This window comes from Electrophorus electricus, chromosome 11, assembly GCF_041902795.1.
Source record: "Electrophorus electricus isolate QZ-2024a chromosome 11, ASM4190279v1, whole genome shotgun sequence".
Classification (NCBI taxonomy): domain Eukaryota; kingdom Metazoa; phylum Chordata; class Actinopteri; order Gymnotiformes; family Gymnotidae; genus Electrophorus; species Electrophorus electricus.
In genome coordinates, this window is record NC_137507.1 from 15,550,747 (window position 1) to 15,567,251 (window position 16,505).

Below are 16,505 nucleotides of genomic sequence, written 5' to 3' on the forward strand. Positions count from 1 at the left end.
CCTTCAAACTCTCGTCACATTCTGGCTTTTCAAGGCTCTATCAAACTCAGGATAACTATTTTCCTAAACCAAATCAAAAATCAAAGAAAAAAAAAAAAAAAAAGCACCCAATCATGTTATTATTCACAAACAAACGCTAAAGCAGGCTAAAGTGAATCTTTCCACCATCCAAATGATCATAAACGAGGTCATAGATGGACACAGACGTTATATGACTTTATTTAATTTCACAAAAAGAAAAAGGTGTAATAGCTATAAAACCAGACGTTCTCGCTTGAACCAGGGCAGCAGTGCAAATCCTGTTGGTCCCGTTTCCACAGTAACCAGCTGTCCGTGTACTGCCCGTACGGACGTGCAAGTAGTCGAGTACAAGTGCCGCGTATTCCATATGATTCTCAACAAAGATCTTCAGCTGTTACTGACCCCTGGTGGCCGAGATGGGTAATACAGCAACATGTCACAGGTCATCATGTTCTGCTAGCTGCTGGGCAGCATTAGGAACCTCAGCATCAGACTCTGGCTGTTCTTGACTGTCGTCTGATGCCGAAAAAAAAAACAAAAAAACAAAACAAAACATGAAATCACATTACTACATGCAGTGCCAGAAATGTCATGAACAGTAAGAAACTGATCTCTAAACATCACGCCTAATCCATATTCACAAGCTGGCAGGTATCAGCCTCAAGTGAACACTCAAGGCTTAAAGGTGCTTAATTATACAGGTACCTGCTTCTGGCTGCTGGACGCAGAGTCCCTCCTGCTCTCCAAAGCCGCTGGCACATTGACACTTGTAGCTGCCTCTTGTGTTGACGCACTCCTGGTGCTCCTGTGTGCACACCGCTTCCGTCTGCTCACACTCATTCACGTCTGCCAGAAGAGCAGAGGGCAGAAATGCCATCACCGTTACCAAGTTCACCACTGGGGCTAGGTGCTAAGCATCTTGTGTGGTGGTGGATGCTGTCGCAGGCATGGGTAATTGATACATGCCTTTGCAGGTGCCCTCCTCGTCAGCATAACCCTCGGAGCAAGCCGAGCAATTACCCGGCCCGGGACCCTTGCAGCCTGAACACCTGCTGTCACACACTGTGGGAAGAAAGGTGCAGGTGAACTCGAGGACTCACGAACTATACTGTACCATATTTTGGACTCCGTCATGGCTGTGGCAAAGTGAAGCGCACACGAACCACTGCAAGAATACGAGCCGTCTGTGTTGAGACAGTATTCTGCATTGTCGCACGGCGGGGGATCTTTGGAGCATTCATCGATGTCTGAAACAGTGGACAAAGAAAACCCAGGTTAACAAAGAGAAGAAGATTCTTTGAGTGGCCTTGCGAGACATTCCTTAACGCACTGGTCTAAACATCACCTGGAGATGTAAGAATCCTCCATTAAAAGTTTATTTTTACTTGGAGAAAATGACAGCAGAAGCAGCATATATAAAGCTTAAAACAACAACAGACAAATTACGCCCATGGGTGTGCTGATGCATGTTCCAGTCAGTCGGGGAAACGCCTCTCACCAATGCACGAGCCTTCCTGGTCTTCCTCCCAGCCATCTTTGCACTCCTCACAGTCCTGTGCGGTGCCTCCAGAGCACTTTGTGCATGACGGGTGACACTCTGAACACAGCAACAGCACTCATGCGCTAGGCTCTTATCACCATTCAGACACCCGATTAGGAATCGGCCTGAAACTGTACTGTGCCTTACATCTGTTACATCTAGCCTGAACGTCACGCTACGAACGTTGCGTTTTGACACCTGACCAAAAAAAATACAGATTGGTTTATTACTCAGTCACGTGTCTACAGCTGGAGTCGTAGTGATGCATTTAAATGTGATACCAGAGATGTGACAGCATCCTACCTTTTAACCAATTAACACAAAGACTGGTATTAGTGGCAATCGAGGCTGTGTGCTACAGACCGATTCATTCTACGTGATGTATAGTAACTTAAAAAATAATAATAATAATAATAAAAAGTCTTGTGACATACTGAAAACTCTTGTTTTATTCTATACAATACCTGCATTGCTCTGTCATGTTGTGAGCCAAAACTGATGCTCACTACACTACTACCATGTAATGAGTCTTCTTACTCTAGTTCTGTTGCATGCTGGCCTATAAATGCGTTTCCCTGTACTGCATGTTATATGTGTATGGACAATACATTGTAATTTTATGACCAGTGTTTCTTACCTTTGCACAAAGAGAAGGTATCATTCCTCTCCTCACTGAAATACCTCTCAGCACAGTCCAGACAAAACTCGCCTTCATAGCCGCCGTCACAAGAGCACTTGCCGTTTCCTCCCCTCGTGCCATCACCATCGCATCTACCGTTGCCATGGCAAGGTCTCTCAGAGCCTCCTACACAGGCTAGACGAGAATGGTGGGAAAAGGACTTAGTAGAAAAGGTCACCATGACACACGACGGATGGAAGCGTGGACTTAGGACATGTAAATTTGCCTTACAGTTGCAGTCTGGTCCAAATGTTCCCTTGGGACAGCACACTTTGATAGTTTCAATACAAAACCAGTGATGCAGGTCCGGGTACTTTGCTTTCCTGAAACCAGCAAAGAAAACAGCTCACATTTACGTTGGGCAAAGCAGCTACCGCGTATATGAATTTCACAAGTCAAGTTCACTGAGGTTCAGGAGGTGCATACCAAACCCTCACCTCTTGAACCACCAGGTCTCGAAGTGCTCCTCGTGTTCTTCAACCATGTGGTTACACTCGAAGTTGCTGCTGTCACACAAGCCCTCCACGATCTCCACCAGGCGAATCTCACTGGAGAAACAGCGTTACGCGAGGGCGGCAGCCCAGGTGAACCATGTCAAACACACCGCAGGACACTGACGCGCATGCAGTCAAGACATGCAGTGTTGCGGAAAACAGAACCGCCTGGCCCTCACCTGGTCTCATATTTGGAGAGTTTCCTTTCTTCCCACGCAGTGTTTCCACCACCGAAGTTTTTATTTGCGGTTCTCTCGAACCCCTATAATGACAGACCGTCAAAACATTGAAATACACTATTAACATTTCAGTGACTCTAAAATCTGTCCTGCACGCCATGCTCAGACACCCGAAGCTATGTCCGTGCACACACCTGTTTTAAAGCTACAGACACGCCACATACCTTGTTAAAATTTTCAGTTATTTGTTTGCAAGTTGAACACAACGCTTTGACGTCCTTGGTGGTGCCATGTCCAATCGATAACATAAAAAGCAGGGAAAAAAGGAGATTGACTGTTTCAGAAAGCAGCATGTTCAAGAAGGCCAGCTGGATTCACTACAAAGCTCTATATGTCATAATGAAACTAGCTACTATTCTAAGAAAGAAAAAAAAAAGACCAAATAGACGTTAAGCTATCAGGCTGTAGTTAACAAACAGCCATCGGTAACGAAAAGAAGTAATCAGTAAACGACAATTATGCATGTAGATGGATATGCAGAGCTCTAAAGCTCCCATGCCGGTTTCAGGACTTCCGCGTAAGATCATTGTTACGATTGTGGCTTCTTGCGATTGGACGAGTGCGTCAATCAATCAACGCATTAACCAATGGAGAGTCGCCACGCGCGGGCCTTCGGTTTCAAACTCTATGAGTTTGGAGTCATTGACGCAGGTTTTTTCTTTCACTTATCTTAAAAGTCATCTCTAGTCTGGTCTGTTTTAAAACTCTCTTACGATATGGGATAAGATTAAAGAGAAGTAGCAGTCATACACCTAAATCCATCCTCAGCACGCTGTTTAAATGCTGCTGGTCACATATTTCTAAAAACATGTCACAATTATAGCACCACTCAAATGTTTGGACACACTTCACTGAATGTATGTTTTTAATAATAATAAGGGCATTTTAATCTAATGGACTGTGCTTAGGTTTGTTTATAAAACAAATATAATTTAACAAAGGTGTTAGCCTATATATGAATTCATATTGAACACACACACATGCACACACACATAGACTGAGAGAAAAGCATCGCTTGGTTGAGCATGGCTTGTTAAGAGAACACCAAAGTGTGTATTCTCACCAATGGGTGCAAAGCTGTTATCAAAGTATAGGATAGTTACTTTGAAGAATCTAAAATCTAAGATAGACAAAATTTGCTTATCACAGCATAATCACATATACAAAATATAACCACAGTTTTGGGTCCAAATCAGCAGGGATTCTATATATGCATTCAAAGTACTGACTTCAGCAAATTTACCACAGCAATATCAGACAGACAGATGACAAATAAACATGTATCAATAACACACTAAACAAATCTAAAATAAAAGTTTCAGTGTGGCTCAGGCCAGAAGAAATCAAAGGGGTTGAACTGGGCTCACACATACACATAAAATCCATTTGCACGCTGATTATTGACAGTGCCTAAATTGCTTTTATTTCCTAGATTTTCATGGTACAGTGTCATCGCATTAGATAAATCTGTTGCTTACTGCATATTTCCACAGAAGGCCTCTCTTTTAAAGTGCTGCTTCCCTGTCATCTCTAATCCTATCTCTCACATCATCAATGTGTTGCTTACTACCAATTATGTTCCACCTGCTCTGAAATGAGTAGCTGTCACCCCTGTTATTAAGAAACTGGGTCTTGACAGTTCAGCCATGGTGAATTGCAGACTTATATCAAATTTGCCATTTGTCTCCAAAGTCCTAGATAGAGTCATTGCCTCCCAGTTGCTTGACTTTCTAAATTCAATAATTCAATACTTCAATAATCTCTTTGAGACTTCAGGCTTCTGCCCCATCATAGCACTGAAACAGCTTTATATTCCTAATGATCTTCTCTGACTGCGGTTCTGCTGCCATTTTGCTATTACCTGACCTCACTGCAGCCTTCAACACAGTTAACCATAATATACTTATTACACAACTTTCAAATATCAGTTTTACAGACACTGTTGTGTCCTGGTTTAAATCTTATCTAACTAATAGGGCATCATAAATCAGACATCGCTCTTGTTAATCAGGGTATTCCCCAAGGATCTGTTTTCAGCCCTTTCCTTTTTATAATTTTTATTCTTCCCCTTGGTGATATTTTTTGTCGTAACAATCTCAAATTTCATTGTCATGCTGACGACAATCAAATTTATGTGAATATTAAGCTTTCAGATGCATTCGCTCCTCTTACTCTGACCTCATTTATTCTGGAATTATATTCCTTGCTATGTGTAATTTTTTTTTACAGCTTAATGCCCATAAGACTGATTATAGGTACTGATCCCATCATCACTTCATTTTCCAATTCTGCACTGGTTGTCGGTGACACTCCTTTAACCTCTGCGAGTAATCTTGATTTTTTTTTTATCCTCGTCTGTCATTTGAACTGGAAATTCAATCGCTGACTATGTCTGCATTTTTCTTTCTCTACAATATTACCCACCTTCAGTCCATGCAGCCTCTTAAAAACTCATAGTTCCTCATTCATGCATTCATTACCTCTAGGTTAGACCACTGCAATTCACTTTTCTGCGCTCTACCCTCTAAATTTATCTGCCTCCTTTAGCAAAATGTTACAGCCTGAGTCATGGTCCTCATTAAGAAATCTGCGCATATCGCTCCCATCCTTGAACAGCTGCACTGGTTGCCCATAGTTAAATGTGACAAATATAAAATTCTCCAACTAACTTTTAGAGCACTTTATGGTCTCACACCCTCATGTAATACAGAATTACTCCGTCTCTAAAATCCATCTCGCACATTAAGGTCCTCAGATACAGGTCTCTTTACTGTCCCCAGGTTTAGGCTGTCCACCACGGGTGAGGCCATTTAGTGTTGAGGCGCACTCTCTCTAACACTCTTCCTACACCTATTTGCTCCTACTCCTCTTTTTCTACCTTTAAAACTTTTCTTTTCTCTCAGTACTTCCACTCACCATCTATCATCACTTCTGACTGATCTTGGTCAGAACTATTTTGTTTTCTTTTTTTTTGTTTTTGTGCTTACTTTCTTATTTTGTAAAGCGATCTTGGGTTTTTGTGAAATGTGATAATGTAACCTGTTTATTATGATGATGATATTATTATTATTATTATTATTATTATTTCTAAATATCAAGGACGCTTATTTTGCAATGATTACATTCTAGGGACAAGCCACGTGAATAGTTTTTGACTCGCCTGACCGGCTCGTTGTACGCATGCGCAGATAACCATTCCCACGATGGCGCGGAAAAGCAGAATTCCGGAGCTTCCTCAGTTTTTTCTCATGACGTTCGTCGTTGTCGTACATTTAGTTGCGTGCCCATTTACCAAAGTTGAAGAGAGTTTTAATTTACAAGCAATTCATGACATCCTGTATCATAGACTTGACTTTGACAAGGTAAGCCAGTACAGCTTGTTTGCTTAACGGTTAACCTAACCAAGCTAAGATAGCTAACTAGCTACCTGCCCGACAGTAACTTTGCCTCACAAATTAGAGATACATTAGCTTAGTGGAATATCGCAACTCATATTGCAAATGTGTTTGTCAAGATGTGTGCGAAACTCTCCAAGTTTTTCTCTGGCTCGGCAACGTTAAAGATGACTCACTCTGGCCCGGAGAGACTAGCCGCAGGCGAACATCTCAGTATTGATCACTGCGCCTGTCCTGTCCGCAGTATGACCATCACCTGTTCACTGGCGTGGTGCCCCGCACATTCATCGGCCCGTTGTTTATATCCGCGCTTAGCGCACCAGTGGCTGCTTCACTGTCTTTCTTTGAAGCGTCGAAGTTTTGTTCTCAGATAACAGGTGTGTATATCGGTACGAAAAGCTATTGCGTTTTTTGAACAAATTTTGCTGATGCGCACATTGATGATATCGTGAATATTGTACGCCCCGCAGTGAGAGGTGTCCTGGGAGTGTGCCTGTGTCTCACTCTGTGGCACATGCAAAAAGAGGTACGGAGACAGTTTGGGTCTTTGGTCGCTGTCGTTTTTTGCCTCATCTGTACATCACAATTCCACCTAATGTTTTACAGTACAAGGACTCTCCCTAATGTGTTTGCTCTGCCTATAGGTATGTTACAAAAGCGTGAGTTCATTATGAGAATTAAATGTCTATTTATGTAGCACTAAACGTTTTTGTTGTGTATATTTGTTCATATACAAAAACAGTTTATTGAAGCTGAATTTGCATGCATCATCATTTCAAAGTAACATGCTTGATTTCTCAGTTCTGCTGGCATTCACATCCTGGCTGGCCCAACGGCAGGGCACGTTCATCTCTCTCTCTGCATTCGTCATCATTGTGTTCCGCTCTGAACTGTGCCTTCTGTTTGGACCCATGTTGCTGATGTCACTTAAATCCAGGAAACTGAGTATTGCAAAATTGCTTTATTATGCTGTACCTGCAGGGATTTTGTCACTGGGTAAGTGCTGTTTTGAACATGCTCACTGAGATTTTCTTGTTGACTTCACAAAATCAGCACAGAGCCCAGAGTTTCTGTCTCCGTAGGTCTCACTGTTGCAGTGGACTCTGTGCTCTGGAGAAAGCTGCTGTGGCCTGAAGGCCAGGTCCTCTGGTACAACACCATCTTGAATAAAAGCTCCAACTGGGGAATATCCTTTCGACCTTGTCAAAGTATAGCACTGCACATGAGCTGATGAACCATCGGTTACTCAGACAGCACTGTCTCAGCCTCTCTCTGTTCTTTGCTGTCTTTTCCTTAACTTCCTGTGCTCAGTAAACCTCTCCCTTTCTCTGGTACCTCTACTCTGCTGTCCCACGTGCCCTCGGTGCCACTGTCATCTTTGTCCCATTCGGGCTTCAGGACAGGCGTATGCGGCTGCTTCTGCTGCCTGTGCTGGGCTTCATCCTACTCTACTCCTTCCTTCCACACAAGGAACTCCGCTTCATCATCTATACCTTCCCCATCTTCAACCTGGTGGCAGCTCGGGGCTGTTCTTTCATGTGAGTTGAATCCAGTATGGCAGTGATGCTTGGCTACTGGTTTTATTATTGAAGGCTGTATAGGGATATAGCATTTTGATCATTATGGTTGTACTGTATGTTATTGTCCCACAGTCCTGGTCCTGGAGTGCCCTTATAGTTCACATTTTAATGTTTTCTTTAACAAGTTCACAGTTCAAGAAGAGATTATTAGCTTGTTAATTGAGTCAGGTTTGGGGGTGTGGGCTAGATGCACACTAAAATATGTAATGTGGTGGTCTGTTAGTGCCAGAATTGGGAAAAGATGTTTACATGTTTTGTGTTTTACATGAGCAGGAAGCCTAATCTTATTTTAAAATTTTTGTTTCAGTTTAAACAACTATCAGAAATCATGGATGTATAAAATTGGGTCTCTTGCTGTAGTGGGACATTTGGTGGCAAATGGTGTGTATTCAGGGCTCTCGTTATATGTTTCACATCACAACTACCCAGGAGGCAAAGCCTTACGGGAACTACACAGATTAGTGCCAGCCACTTCAGGTATGTTAATTTTTATTCCAACTGAAGGAATTGAGCAGTCAACTAGTAAAAAGTGATAATTTCAGATTTAATAAGGCAATTTTGTTTCTGCTAGATGTGTCCCTGCACATAGATGTACTTGCTGCACAGACAGGAGTCTCACGCTTTTTGGAATTGAATAGTAAATGGAGGTGAGTAACCATCAAAAATCTAAATAATATTTTGTGTTTCATATCTCATGCTTAGGACTGAACATGTGCTCCCCCCACCCACCCTATGTAATTTTCTAGATATGACAAGAGAGAAGATCTGGCACCTGGTGCTTTACTTATGAAGGAGTACTCACATATACTGATGGAGGCAAACACAACCCAGATATCACTACTAAGTGACTCTCACCAACCTTTGATCTTTATTCAGGGATACGAAAGCCTGGTACTCGATGTGTCCCAGTTTCCACCACTCGGTATTAAATTGAGCAATAAGCTGGTGATATTACAGAGACTGCGACATCTTAAGCCCAGCTGATGGACTAATGATTTCAAATGCATTGCAAAAAAAACCCAAAAAACAAACTGCTGTTGAACCAATATGGTTGTTTTGTGTAGATGGATAAAGGGTTCTGAAAGTTATGGAAGTGTTTTTTTTTTTTTTTTAAATGGACGCAAAGTAGAAATGTGCGGCTGAATCAACATGGCATTTTGTCTTGGAAGTGCAGTGCCATGCTGCACATATTCTCGACTCTCAAGAAAAACTGGTTTGTGGGCCATGTCTGCTTGCCTTTTGAGGCACCTGGGGTTGTGTAACGGCTTGGTCATCTGCTCACCACTTCCTTTTAAAGTAAAAATGTGCTATTGGTGTAGAACAGAATGCTTCCTGTGTAAGGATGTAAATACCTAGCACAGTGATTTTGTAAAATTAATTTAAATTTTAGCACTAATCAGTGGTTCTGTTTTTTTTTTTTTTTTGGAAAAATGCTTCTTTTGCACTGTGGCAAAATGGACCTGAGCATTTATTGCAGTGTTGCCTACAGTTTAAACATATAAATGCAAAAGCTACAGCAGAAACATGATTTTGCACATCAAAATGCTGAGTCCCTTACATATCTGCCAGTTCATCATGAGTATTACGCCACTATACTGAAAACATGTAAAAATATAGTATTAGAATCAGTTAACAAGGGTAAATCTTTTATTAAGAAATAACCACAAAAGTTGTATGGTTCCAGTTTGAATGCTTACTCTTTAGCAAATGATTGGAAATTATTATTTATAAAATGTACATTAACATTGACCCATAATTTAATCCCCCAGAAAAAGACTTGTGCTTCAGATATTCATTTTCAAACAGATTGTTCACCCTGAAGTTACAGCACTATGTTATATAATGTTAAGAAATTTTAACAAGTTCAAAACAAAGCTACTTCTAATGGACAGTACCGTAAGCCACAATATCACAATGTAAGGATTAAATTAAACATTAAAACATTTCAGTCACAGCATTTCTTTTTGGGCCATGTGTATGTAAAAACAAATAAACAAAAACAGTATTCAGCATCTGTTTCTATTTTACATAAATCATTGAGTCAAAAAACTGACATGGTTTGCACATCCGATAATATTTACAGCATTTTGACCTGAAGAAGTAGTTTATATAAGGCACAAGGAGAAAAGAACCCCCCCCCCCAAACAAATCTGGCCATAAAGAAGTGAACAGCAACACAACTCCTACAGCTAAGGACCCCCCTTCCTCCCTCCCTGAAAACACTTTTTACTGGGTACAAGACATAGTCCAGTTATCAAGTGTTGAACAGTAGTACACATACAAAGCATTTATTAACATTATATGCTCTGAATTCTGAATCTAAATATCAGTGTAAGATCTTAAAGGGCCATCTCAGAAGTGATTTGGTCCTTGGTCAAGGTTCATCAAAGTCTAAGAAACAACCTTGCACACATTAAAAATGTTCTCAGTATTGAAAATATACCAAAGGAAGATTGACCTTTAAAAACAAGAGTCCTTCAAGATTCTCCAACAATGGCCGGGACTGAGTCAGGGCACAATTCATGCTCGATGTGCTGAACAGAGTCTCTGCTGGTACAATGCTGGGTGGACATCCCACATAACGCACGGCTACTTTGGCAAGTTCAGGCCACAAGAACTTTTTGAGATTCCAATAATCCAAAGGATCACAGCTCTGGTCAAGTATGTCTTCTTCCAAATACTCCAGAACAGCAAGTTCTAATGACTTTGGTCTCTCTTCTTGCTTAATCTTATGCCTAATGTCATCCATCAGGGCCCACAGGTTGTCTTTGTTTGTGGTGGAGCTGTTAGATGAAGCTGGGCCCTCACTGTATCCATTAGACAATGGAGGTTTCATTTCTGTGGAGGTAGATATGGATACCTTCTCAAGTTCTTGTATGAGGTCTTGCTTACACTGCTCCGCTTCATCCTCAGTGAATAGTGAGGTCTTATAACGAGGGTCCAGCATGGTTGCCCATGTATAACGTGGGTCATGAAGTGTGGGAGACATTCTGGTCACCATGGCCTCTTTAAGATACTTAAGCATGTTGTCAATGCCCATAGTCTCATCAAAAAGCATGTCTATCTTGCGGTTGAGGATATGAATGAGTGGTATGACCTGGCCTAGGGTGGCAGTGCGATTGCTCATCTCCCTACAGGCTACCTCAAAGGGCTTCAGAGCATTGCAAACTGACTGCATCACCTCCCACTGGTCACAGCTTATAAGTTCCCTGAAATTGCACTCTAAAGACATTTCATCAATGGCTTTTTTTTGCTCAACTAATCTTTCGAGCATGAAATATGAGGTCTTCCATTTAGAGGGAACATCCTGGACCAGCTGATTTTCAGGCAAGTTATAAGCCTTTTGCAGTTCTACTAGCTTTTCCTTTGCTTTTGACGAACGATGTACTCGCTCACAGATCTTTCTTGCAATGCTTAGCAAGTTCTGCACCATCCTTTGACTCTTTATGGCTTCATTAACAATGAGGTCTATGTTGTGACCAAAACAATGCATGATGGTGTGACCACTGTCCTCCAGTGCACTTCCGATGGCTTGATTATCAGTTACAGTGAATCCAATCTTCAGGCCTGAGGAAGCAATCCAGGTGTCCCAAAGGTATTCAAGCTGCTTCTGTATGCTTAGCATGTTATAATCACAGTCTATTGGGGAGACACGAAGCAGTGCGGAGCAGTGGAAATCCTGGCCCTGAGGTCGGACACATGACTCGAACGTCACCCAGTGGGCCATGAGAGTCAGGTATTCACGGGTTTGGCTGCTTACCCATATACTTGTTGTGAAATGGATAATTCCACCCTCAGCCTCCTTCAGGTGTGTCAGAACAACTTCTTTAACGCTTTCATACATTTCTGGGATGGCGGTGCTGGTGAAGTACGAGGAAGAGGGTAGAGAATACTGGGGTTGGAGGTATTCCAGTAATCGATTTAGACCAATGTTCTCAACCACAGCTGATGGCTGAAGATCCAGTGCAAGCATTTCGGCAATAAGTTTGGTGATTTTTTTGGCAACTGGGTGGCAATCATCAAATTTCTCACTGCTTTCCTCATATGTAGAAGTGTCCATGAGCTCCTGTTTGACTTGAATTTCAGCAGATGACACATCACCTGAGATAGTACTATTATTTTCAAGTACATGTCCATGAAACCTCTGCATGTGCCTAAACAAACAACTAGTGCCTAAATTTGTTGTTTTTTTGCCCCTGCTTATCGTGCGGCTACAGTGCAAACAGACCACTTTTGTTGGGTCTGCTGAAGAAATGGAAAAGTGATTCCACAGCTTTGAAGTCTTCTTGCTAAAAATGGGTAAAGGGTGCTTCTTCTCAATAGCAGGACTGTCAGTTGCACTCACTGACATGTCCTCCTCTGCACTGAGAGTAGTATAGTGAGACTGAGGGGAAGCTGCTTTGTCATTTGTGCTTTTTTGGTTCTTGAGGACGTCCGGATGTCGTCTCATCAGATGCCGCATCAAACAGCTTGTGCCAAAGTCCCCACGTTTGCCACGACTGATGACACAAGGACAGTACCGACACAAAGCTTTGAGCTGGTCAATGGGTGAGACAATGAAGTGATGCCACACTTCTGATTTCACCCTTTTCATTATTTTTTTGTTTTGTTGGAAAACTGAGCTAGGATCTTGGGTTTGGCTCGGGCCTTCAGCTGACTCTTCTGTGGAGGATGACATGTTGCTTATGCTTTCACCTTTCAGCCCAAAAGACACATTGTGTGAAGGGTCTTGTCCAGATTGATATGTGGCATCATTCATCTCCTCTTTTAAATCCACATTTTCAATGTCATCAATGGGCACTTCATCTGATATGGTTTCAGGGGAGGATGAGGTACAGAGGGATTCTTTTTTTATCTCCACCGGGTCCTGCATTTGTGTGAGAGACAGTAGTGTTGGTGGTGTGGTATAAGGTGGTGGTATGGTTGAACCTTGTCCATTTTCCTCAATAACAATGTCTCGGTGGGCCCGCCACATATGGCGAATTAGACAGCTTGTTCCCAAGTCTTTCCCATTTTTACCCCGGCTAAACTCATTCATGCAGTGAATGCACACTGCTTTTGAGCTATCTGCAGGAGACAGATAGAAGTGTTTCCACACAGCTGATCGTCTTCGTGAACTTGAGCTCTTATGGGTTGATCCTGAGCAATCAGCCCCGACGTCCATGGCGTCATCATTATGGTTGCTAAAAGAATGTGGGGACAGGACAGTGCCAGGGTCAGCCTTGGCCATCTTTTCTACTTTTTGCTTGACCTTTTGTGATGCGTCTTTGGATGCTACATCTGTGACTTCTGCTAAGGAGGTGGACGGTGAGGTGTGATTGTTTAAATGGGGTTTCTTAATGCTAGCTGCCAGATCTCCATTATTTGGTGATTTAATGGGAGGTATTAAAGATGAGGCAGAATTGGATGAAGTATTTGAAGAATCGCTGTCTTGCAAAAGTACAGTGGGGTGAGCCCTTCTTACATGCCTCATTAAACAACTAGTGCTGAGGTCTTTCTCATTTTTACCCCGACTGAACTCTTTCATACAGTACATACAAATTGCTTTGGTACTATCGCGAGGCGATATAAAAAAATGGTTCCAAGCAGGAGACTTCTTTCTAGGATTAAGAGGATTTCTAATAGATGACAGAAGACTTTGTGTGACAGCATCCATTGCAACATCATAAAGAGTACTTGTGTAGCCACTCAATAAGTTACCATAATCATCATCATTGCTGCTTTTAGTGACAAAGGGACCTACAGCCCCATCAAAGGATAACTTTTCATCCTCTTGAGCACTTTCACCCGTTTCATTTGGTTCCTCTTTGATATGTACACTTGTTTCATTTGCTGAAATGTCCTTATCCGTTTCAGTGCTCTGGTTTTGATCTGAAATGGTTGGAGAATTTGGATAGGCCTGCTTATTGCAGGCTTCTGCTTCTGGACCATCTACTGAATGTCCATCAACCTGAGAAGATACATTATCCGGTGTCTCATTGAGGGACGAGGATATTGAAGACAAGTCTTTAGCCAGTGTATCTATGGGACAGTGAGAGGATTTTGCATCTGGAATAGCATGCGGGGTAATGCTATATGATTTAAATACATAACCATCTTGCCCCTCAATTTTCAAACATGTTCCTTTGGCCTCTTTTCTCTTGTCACTCTCCACAGAACCATTATGTTCCAGGTGCACATTAGCAGTCTTTTGAGAGATGCCTTCCTCTCCGTCCATTGTAGCAGACCGAGTTTCTGCTAAGAATCAAACTTTCTCTAATGAAAGCAACTTGTCAAGTGTTGAAGTGTCATTGGCGTGGCTGTCTCTTCTATCTTCCAGCAGAACGTTTATATAAGCATGTTATTTTTCAAATCCGGCTGAGAAAGACGTACCCAACTTGTCCATCTAGGAAAGTACAAGAAACTTTTTCCACTTTCTTGAATCTGAATATGAGAGAAGAAAGGGGGGGGGGGGGAGAATGCTTTTACTAAAAGACAAATGCAGTCAAGTTCAAATTTGGTTTAATGAAACTGATTGCACTAATACAGATATTGTTCAAAACATTGTATTTAAAAAAAAGAGCAAATTGGTGTCAGATATACAGACAAATAAATTACTAAAAAATGTGTATCAAGTTATTTTATTACTTAGGGAACCAGTTATCATATATAATTAGATATAATACTGACCAAAAGCCATTTAATGAGACTCGATAAAACGATCTTACGCATGTATCGCTCATTCACACATTTTATATATAAATAAAGTGTATGCGTATTAATTATATATATATAAAATGATAAAAACCGTGTGATTATCGTGATGTGTACTTTGCACCCTCCAATGTGTTGCACTTGACAGATCCATGTTCTGTTTGCTACTCAATCCGGAACTGAATTAGGCTACACATTTGAGTCGCGTCGCTATCGTTTTTGCTCAAATTTAATCGCACAAACACAAACAACAAAGCCCGTAGAGTAAAAGGCAAACAGCACAATCTGGTACTTTGTGAAAGCATGTTAAATATCTAGATTAAATAAAGGCTTTTAATGTAATAATTATGTCCGGAAAATGGGGTAACGCTAGGTGGCCATATAACTTATATGCCTCTACAGCTACCACTGGAATCCCTCAATATTCATAAATCCCGTCGTTTTAAAGCTATCCAGCACTCACCCAGCTAAGATAGCAGGCAAGGTTAACTTTTCCGGGTTGTCAGTTCCTCTCTAACCGTTCAGTCTGGCCCAGTCACTTAATAGCGCGTCTAAAACAACTGCCGTTTCCACCCAGACAATAAGTGCGACAAAGCTTTTACCCCGAACGCAGGGTAAATAATTAGACCACGCAAGTCAGCCAGCCACCTTCCCTATCCACGCACATTTCACGTACTACACCGCGAATAAACATCACGCCACAGTGTCACCTGATTGACAAATAATTTGCCACGAGTGCGTTTTGCAAGCGAAACCGAACAAGTTCCCGACAAACACGAAGTTCGTAACCCACGGGACGGTTTACACGTCTTGCCAGCGAGCTAGCCTGCTAGCTATAGCCATTTACCAGGCGCGGACAAAAACAGGAACACACTTCACCTATCCGAGCTTCCTCGCTAATAACGCTGGCCACCCTACTGTCACATGGACTCAGCACTGAGACAGGCAACTAAAGCAGAGCGCACTTCGCACCAGATGACGTCTGAAGTCTTCAAATTAGGTAAAGTGACTAGGGGTGGTTAGTAAGTACCCAGTAATAAAGTCCCTTCCCCGCATTTAGGCCACAGTACGGAGCACAACCTGGCGAGGCAGAACCAGATCCTGGTGGTAGAACCAGCCGGAGAACTGGATCTAACCAAACCCACAGACGTCTTTCGTTACGACGGTTCAAAGTGTTCGAAGCGAGAAATAAAAGTCGCATACCTTAAGTCATCCGTGTGCGTTTCAATCCGTTTCAGTGAATAAACAGTTAAATAAACACATATGATTGATCCAAGGGGCAATTATTTCGTCGCTTTGTCTCCAGTGCGGGTAACACTCAGCAGTTGTAGCTCCACTCAGCGTCGGACGGAAGGAACATGCTTTTATGATGTCATAGGGTATTGGGGCTTTCAACATGGCGGCAAGGGGTAAGAAAAATAAAACAAAACTCGTTGTCGGGATTAAATTACGGGACTGCTGAGGTCATGCGGCCTCATTAGTTGCATAAACGTTCATGCACCCCCCCGTCCCCAAAAAAATATATACGCAATGTCTTCATAATTACAGCGACAAATTATTTGGGGAAGATATATATATATATATATATATATATATATATATATATATATATATATATATATATATACACACACACACACACACACACACCAGTCTTATCATGTTAGTAAACTAAACATACGGGGTTTCTTGACCTGGGGGTCTCTCTCAGGGGCACCAAGGCGCCATCAGGGGTGGGGCAAAGAGGGACCTTTTTGCTATTTAAATATAGGCTTTCATAGTCATTTGCATAGACTGCCAGAAGCAGCATATGGGATAAATAAATATGGATTTACGTAATAACAGCTGCAGCAACAGCAACAGC

The 16,505-nt window shown here is 42.0% G+C and overlaps 3 protein-coding genes across 4 annotated transcripts; 1 reads left to right on the top strand and 2 right to left on the bottom strand.

Moving 5' to 3' along the window:
• Positions 1-203: 203 nt before the first annotated feature.
• On the bottom strand, positions 204-3,495 carry creld2 (CRELD disulfide isomerase 2). The gene is made up of 10 exons (XM_027003896.3): positions 3,138-3,495; positions 2,914-2,996; positions 2,678-2,788; positions 2,472-2,563; positions 2,199-2,375; positions 1,520-1,618; positions 1,185-1,268; positions 988-1,083; positions 727-867; positions 204-537 (listed from the first exon to the last, which is right to left on the bottom strand). Exons 1-10 carry the CDS (start codon positions 3,264-3,266, stop codon positions 458-460), a joined length of 1,092 nt encoding a protein of 363 aa, XP_026859697.1. The 5' UTR covers positions 3,267-3,495; the 3' UTR covers positions 204-457.
• A 2,675-nt stretch (positions 3,496-6,170) lies between these two features.
• alg12 (ALG12 alpha-1,6-mannosyltransferase) lies at positions 6,171-9,958 on the top strand. The gene is made up of 9 exons (XM_081723506.1): positions 6,171-6,335; positions 6,613-6,745; positions 6,839-7,012; positions 7,170-7,364; positions 7,451-7,553; positions 7,682-7,906; positions 8,256-8,425; positions 8,520-8,595; positions 8,695-9,958. The coding sequence occupies exons 1-9, from the start codon at positions 6,177-6,179 to the stop codon at positions 8,930-8,932; spliced, it is 1,473 nt and encodes a 490-aa protein (XP_081579632.1). The 5' UTR covers positions 6,171-6,176; the 3' UTR covers positions 8,933-9,958.
• Positions 9,578-16,000, bottom strand: zbed4 (zinc finger, BED-type containing 4). 2 transcript variants are annotated; one of them, XM_027003918.3, is made up of 2 exons: positions 15,845-16,000; positions 9,578-14,371 (listed from the first exon to the last, which is right to left on the bottom strand). In XM_027003918.3, exon 2 carries the CDS (start codon positions 14,163-14,165, stop codon positions 10,374-10,376), a length of 3,792 nt encoding a protein of 1,263 aa, XP_026859719.1. In that variant the 5' UTR covers positions 14,166-14,371; positions 15,845-16,000; the 3' UTR covers positions 9,578-10,373. The 2 variants fall into 2 exon arrangements, with proteins under 2 accessions (XP_026859719.1, XP_026859720.1); XM_027003919.3 differs by lacking the exon at positions 15,845-16,000 and adding an exon at positions 15,105-15,810.
• Between the last annotated feature and the right edge of the window lie 505 nt (positions 16,001-16,505).